The sequence below is a fragment of the Elephantulus edwardii genome, unplaced genomic scaffold (genome assembly GCF_000299155.1).
Source record: "Elephantulus edwardii isolate Elephantulus edwardi_28Jun2011 unplaced genomic scaffold, EleEdw1.0 scaffold00132, whole genome shotgun sequence".
Lineage (NCBI taxonomy): Eukaryota > Metazoa > Chordata > Mammalia > Macroscelidea > Macroscelididae > Elephantulus > Elephantulus edwardii.
In genome coordinates, this window is record NW_006399882.1 from 3,817,563 (window position 1) to 3,824,084 (window position 6,522).

The 6,522-nt window shown below is 37.8% G+C and overlaps 1 protein-coding gene across 1 annotated transcript in view; it reads right to left on the bottom strand.

Moving 5' to 3' along the window:
• LOC102865561 (cadherin-related family member 3-like) overlaps nucleotides 1-6,522 on the bottom strand; it is a 147,932-nt gene that overhangs the window by 49,601 nt on the left and 91,809 nt on the right. Inside the window, exons 3-4 of the mRNA XM_006893867.1 lie at nucleotides 3,160-3,256; nucleotides 1,645-1,841 (exon numbers count right to left, since the gene is read on the bottom strand). Of these exons, the coding sequence (XP_006893929.1) occupies nucleotides 1,645-1,841; nucleotides 3,160-3,256 (294 nt within the window). The remainder of the gene's footprint in view (nucleotides 1-1,644; nucleotides 1,842-3,159; nucleotides 3,257-6,522) is intronic.

A 6,522-nucleotide genomic window follows, 5' to 3' on the forward strand; every position in this document is an offset into this window, starting at 1 on the left:
AAAATATATATATATATAATTTTTTTTACACAGCACACCTCTGTTACTGCAGTTTCAACAATCTGTCCTCAATGGCTGTCCAGAGGTCAATTGTTTTCATTATTTATCCAAAGGTGTTCTAATAGATGCATCATCGCAGAATCAATAAAAATTTGAAAAAAATAAATCTTGATCGTATACCAAGTAAAGACAGAAAATGTGATCCAATTTGGCTTAGAAAGAAAATGCATTCTGCTTTGAGCAGACTATTGGAGGGGTAAGGAGAAAAGGCGGATGCCCAGTAAAGAGGCCCATGAGGCAATCCAGGTAAGAGAGGAAGGTACCTTTATTAGTGGGGAGTTTCTCCAAAGCAAACCTACCAGCAGTGCAAGGAGTTTATTTGAGAAGAGAGCAAGGAAACTTAGGGACATGGTGTGACAGAAGGAGACAAGAAAGAAAAGGCTGTCAATAAAAAGTGCACTGTCAAATGTCACCACTATTAGCAACTGCAGCATCACACCACGGGGAAGTCTAGACACCAGCATAAAGCATAAAAATAAAAAAGGAAATTAGTAACAATTATACTCTATCATTGTTACAAAGACATCATTATACAGAGTATTTGTTATTAATTCCCATTTTTAATAAGTACGACTCATTTCAGATGTAGAAAAATTTCTTTCAATTTATAGGCAAATGTGTCTAGAATTTACTTGTATGAATATGCATTATGTTTGCAATGGGAAAAATGTCAGAAGAGTCATGGTAGCACAATAGTTCTAAAATAAATCCCATATTTTGAGTGCATAAAAGAATTATACTGTGCCAGAAACAGAGAATGAGAGTAATTACACAGCAACTTCCTTCAGTTGTTATTTAAAAGCTGAGGAGTGAGGAGGGTGAAAAAAGTAGTATTTCTCCAATACTTACAACCTGTTGTGAGATCAGAAGTGTGGAACAAGCATCAGACCCCAAATAAATTCTCAAGTAAAAAACAAACAAACAAAAACCCAAAACCCAAGAAACACAGATTCTGGGAGCCAGAAGTCAACCTGACAATCTGGAATGGCCTGAAATGATTTGGGTGGAAGAATGACAGCGACTGCTACAACGGCTGTAACCTGTACATTTACTCACTCGAAATGCCAACTTTTTATCTCTATTCAACCCCAGAAGAAGCCTTGTCTCAGCCATATCTGACTGGATGAGGAGGAAATGATTGACACTAGAAAGTCCAATTAGATTCTCTCCCACAATAACTTTGGTTCTGAGGCAGAAAGAAGAATGAACTAGGTCTGAGAAGATGACTTTGGGAGGTCATGTGGAGAGCCAGGACATTTGTAGCAGTTCCTAATGAATGAACGAAGAATATTTGGGAGAGAGATAGAGAGAGAGAGAAACATTGACATTCAGCTCCTAACTGTAAGATATAAGGGATCAGAAATGTGGACCAGACATCAGATCTCGAATAAGTCCTCAAGCAAATTGAGGTGTTAAATAGTTTTACCCAGTATCTACTATGTCCTTCACAATGATTTATAGGAATGAGGAAAACCCAATGCTTGTCCCCAGAAAACCCAGTCTTCTGAAAGAGATATAATTAATAAACAGATATAGTATTATGTTTTAAGGGATATCATTTACTGAGAATAATTCACAACCTACCTTTGTCAACTACGAAGTAAGTGTTTCCTGGATCTAATCCAAAGGTTAAATCTCCCAAGTTGTCTTCATCTGTGGCCTGGCACATGCCCACCGTTTTCCCGATTGGAATTTCTTCATCTAATGTAAAGTCACCTTTACTGTGCACGGTTGAGTTTACAGAAGTAACATTCAAGACTGCGTTGTCGATGCTAAATAAACTTATTTTAAAAGAAAAGGTTAATAAAGTGGCACTGACTTATTGTACATTCTTTTATACTGACATGGTGGGAGGAGAGCTGGTGGTTTAAAGACTGTAACAATGAGTGGAAGTTTTGACCATGTCATTTATTGTAACCTAGTCATTCAGTATTTATAGTTTAGTGCTAAGCACTTTTCACAGGAGTGCTAATTGGCTGGCCTAGTGGGTAAGGAATTGTACTGCCAACTCAAAGGGATTTGTTTCAAATCTACTGGTGGTTCTAGGGGAGAGAGAAGAGCAGTCTCCTCCATTACAGCTTCTGAAAACCTGCTGGAGGGTCAGTTTTACATGACAGTAATGAGTTGGTGGATTGTTAAAGCACTTTTCATCTATTTTCTCATATTTCCCCTCACAATATTTGTAGCAGTGGGTGCAATATTTGTCCTTATTTTACAGATGTAAAATTGAAATTTTAGAGAAATTAAGGAACTTGAAGAAATTACTTAATTTTAATAACTGATTTTTAGGCGGCAGGAAGATGCTCTGATCTCCAGTTGATTGGACTCTAGACAGTCTTTTTAACCTCCATGCTCTTGTCGCTATATAATAAGAGCCAGTTTCACATAATTACTAGCCCTTAAAATGTTTAAAGAAATTCCCCACTGTTAGGATTTTTTTAAGCAGAGAATATTAATTATCATTATCCTGAAGGTCAATGAGAAATAACAAAGCACAGCAGACTCTGAGGATATATTTTGCTGATAACACCCTATTTAGTTCATATTTTAATACATTTTATACTTTGAAACAATATTATTTTCCATTTTGAAGAAGGACGTCTTCCTTCTTAAAGTGAAGAGAACTCTTTCTAAATGTCCTATAGAAATATAGTTTTCTGTTTATCCTTTGCAAGTAAAAAGGATGGATCGTTCCACTACTGACATTTATGTATATGTGACTTGGGTTTTCACTTTAAACCATATTATTTCATGGAATGGTAGCAGAGTCTTACTTATTTGAATACCTCATGCCTGTGGATAATTTCTAATATACGTCATTGTATATTTCTAATTGAATATTTTGTCCAATCTGTTCCTTCTTTAGCCTTTTTTTGAAATGTTTTTTTCTCCCACAAATTAAAAATAATAAAAAAAGAAGGATGTCTTCAGAATTTTAAGTGGTTGTTGACACTGTACTTAGCTATTTTCCTTCTTCACAGGAAAAATAAAGAAGATTCCACCATAATGGAAATTTTGTTCACAGATTTCAGAAACTATAACTTGCTATTGAATTTGCAAGGTCAAGTTAAAATAATATATTAGGGGTTATTTTCTTACCTGCAGGTGAGAATAGGGTCCTTATCATTGACATTGATGAGGAAAATCTTTAGGTTTCCAGTTGTAAAAAGTCCTCCAGGATCAACCACTTTAATAACTAGTGAGAAACTGCAAACACCAAATAAAACAGTTTATAGTAACTAGCAGGCTTTCACCAAAATATATTTGGGTTTACTTAACCACGTTATACAATTGATTCATTTTGTTTAAAAGTCAGTCAAACCAATAACTTCAACAATTGGAAGTGTCTGACACTTTAAGAACAAAATTAAGTCATTAGTCAAATCAGTTGAAAAGAGAGACAGGGACACAGGAAAGTCTGTTAGTCCTCAGTATGAAAAAATTAAGGAAAATCTTTAGCCTGGTAAAGTAAATAAAGCTTAAGACAATGTGTGCTCTGCTTTTCAATATCAGAAACAGATGAATGCAAAGAAGAGTTTCAAGACAATTTAAGATTATTCATGAGATAACTCTATTAAAAAAACAAAAACAAACCCATACAACAAAACAAAACTAAAATAACACACCTCATAAAACCAGTTCACTCTTTAAAATAAAGATATTCCTCTGACAATTCTGGGAAATCTTAACTATAAGAAGTAAATGAATGAGGTGTGGAGTAGACCAAGCAGCCAGTTGTGATCACATTTGGTCTGGCTGAATGCTGGGAAGTTAAAAGCATAGGGGAAAGGAAGTAATGGGAATTTCTGATTAGTTCACAAGGATTTGAAGAAACAGTTTAAGGGTCTCCGTGTCTCCATTGAAAGAATCAGTCCTACCAGCCGCCTTTGAGCCCCCAGCACGCCAGTCCCTGGCACCAATCTGCAGCACCAAAGCATGAGTTCACGCATAACTGGGGCTCCACTAACAACATGACAGAATTAAAAGAAACCAAACACCAAAACCACCCAGAATCAAGAACCCAGAAATTAACCCATTTATCAATGGTCACCTAATATTCGACAAGAAAACAAAACCTACCAAATGAAGACATCTTCAACAAACAGTGCTGGCAAAACTGGACTGCTACCTGCAGAAAGCTGAAACAGAATCTGCATCTCACACCATACACAAAAATCAACTCAAGATGGATCAGAGTTCTGTGAGTAAAGCCCCAAACCATATAGTTCATAAGAGACAAACTAGGACCAAGCTTAGCAGGCCCAGCCTGTGGTATAAAGAGACTGCCAAACACAGCCACAAATGCACAATCTGGGGAGAATAAATTGATGAATGGGACTTTCTAAAGATTAAATCCTCATATGCATAAAAGCCTTTTTCTAAAAGTGAAAGGAAAGCCTACTGACTGGGAACAAACATTTGGCAATACCATCTCAGACAAGGGTCTTTCATACCAAAGTTTACAAAATACTCCTGGTCCCCAGAAGAAAAGACTGATAACCCAATTACAAAATGGGCAAAACACATGGAAAGACTTTTCACAAAGGAGGACATTCAGATGGCCAACACACACATAAAGAAATGCTCAAAATTACCAGCAATAAGAGAGATGCAAATCAAAATCACAATGGGATACCATCTCATCCCAGTAGCAGTGGCAAAGTTTAGTAGGGTAGCAAGCAATAAATATTGAAGAGGATGTGAAGAGGTGGGAACTCTGATACAATGTTGATAGGATTACAAAATGGTGCAACCACTCTGGAAGTTGAACAAAAAATTGAACACAGAAATTCCATATGACCCAGCTATTCCACTACTAGGAATATACCCCAAGGAAATTGGAACTGAGACACAGAGATTTGTACTCCAATGTTCATAGCAGCCTTATTCACTATTGCAAGAACGTAGAAACAGCCCAAATGTCCAACCACAACCAAATGGATTGAGAAATTATGATACATTCACACAATGGAATACTACACAGCTTTCAGGAGCAATGATTTTGAAAAATACTACATAACTTGGGAAAAGCTGGAGAGTATTATTCTGAGTAAACTAACACAGTCATGTAAGAACATATACTGCATAAAATCAATATTGTAAAAACAGAGGGACAACTAGTAAAACACATATGGAAATTCAAGGGGGGAGGGCTGTAATAGATAGGGGTGAAACCACAGGGTAGCACAGTTTGGTGAGTGGAGAGAGAGGAAGAGGAGAAGAAATTGTAAAAGATCCAGGCAAAAAGATAGGATAATAATGATGGCCAGCCAAGGTCCAATGGTGATAAATTTTATAAAACATACAGCATTAGAATGATTGTATGAATCACAATGTGAATGAAGAGTAGTGTGAAACATAATGTATATGAATTTTGTAAACAAACTAATTTTTAAAAAGCAAATAAAAAACCAGGAAAACAACAACAAAATGACAGATAGAAGCCCTGGTTCCATATTGCTTCAGTGCTCAGTGGCCATTTCAGCTGTCAATAGTTTGAACCTAGCAGCTGCTCTGTTAAAGAAAGGTGTGGCAGTCTGGTCCCTTAAAGAGTACAGACTTGGAAAGTCCTTCGATGTCGCTGTCTGTTTGCCAGCAATGAACAGTGACACCCTAATGGGGGTAATCATGACGGAGACACACCACTCTGGGAGCCGATCAGAGAGTCAATCCAGCTCAATTTTATTGGGGGCTGCAGCGCACTTACATATGAGTGAGTAAACAGGAAGACAGAATAGGGTGGGCTTGCAGATGTGAGACATGTGGATAGAATAAAACCTCAGCCTTGTGCAGACTAATCCCAGCTCAACAGATGAGGCAGCCATCTTCCCAGATGGCGAGCTTTCTCAAGCTGGTACTGCCAAACGCAGGAGAGTTTTCTCTGCCCCATATTAAAGGCTGTTGGAGGCTTGCACTTACCCAGAGCTAGGCAATCTGTCCTGGCCAGAGGCCCTCCCTCCCCCTCCAACATTCCCCAACACTTTGGGAGTTCTACTTTTCCTTATAGGGTCACCATGCATCAGAATCTATTAGGTGGCCATATGTTTGGGGGTTTTTGTATCTTGTGTTGTTTGATATATTTCCTTTGAAGAGAAGGAATTGGTTAGAATTAATGAGGCATCTCAAAATTTCCTTTATTCTCATTTAAAAATCTACTCAGTGACCTTGTGACCTTTGTTGTTCTTATGTACCATGGAGTCACCTGAGACTCACAGCAACCCTATGTACATTTACTCTGAACCCTGCCATATCCTGAGCCAATTTCACTGTCCCTGACACAACTACCTTCACTACCCTAGTCACTGAGTCAATCTATCTCATTCAGGGTCTTCCTCCCCTCTTGTGCTATCCCGTCACTGTTCCTAGCACGATGTCCTTCTCCAAGGACTGATTCCTCCTGGCAATATGCTTAAAGGATGTGAGACAGAGCTTCAAAATCCTTGCCTCCAAAGAGTAGTTTGG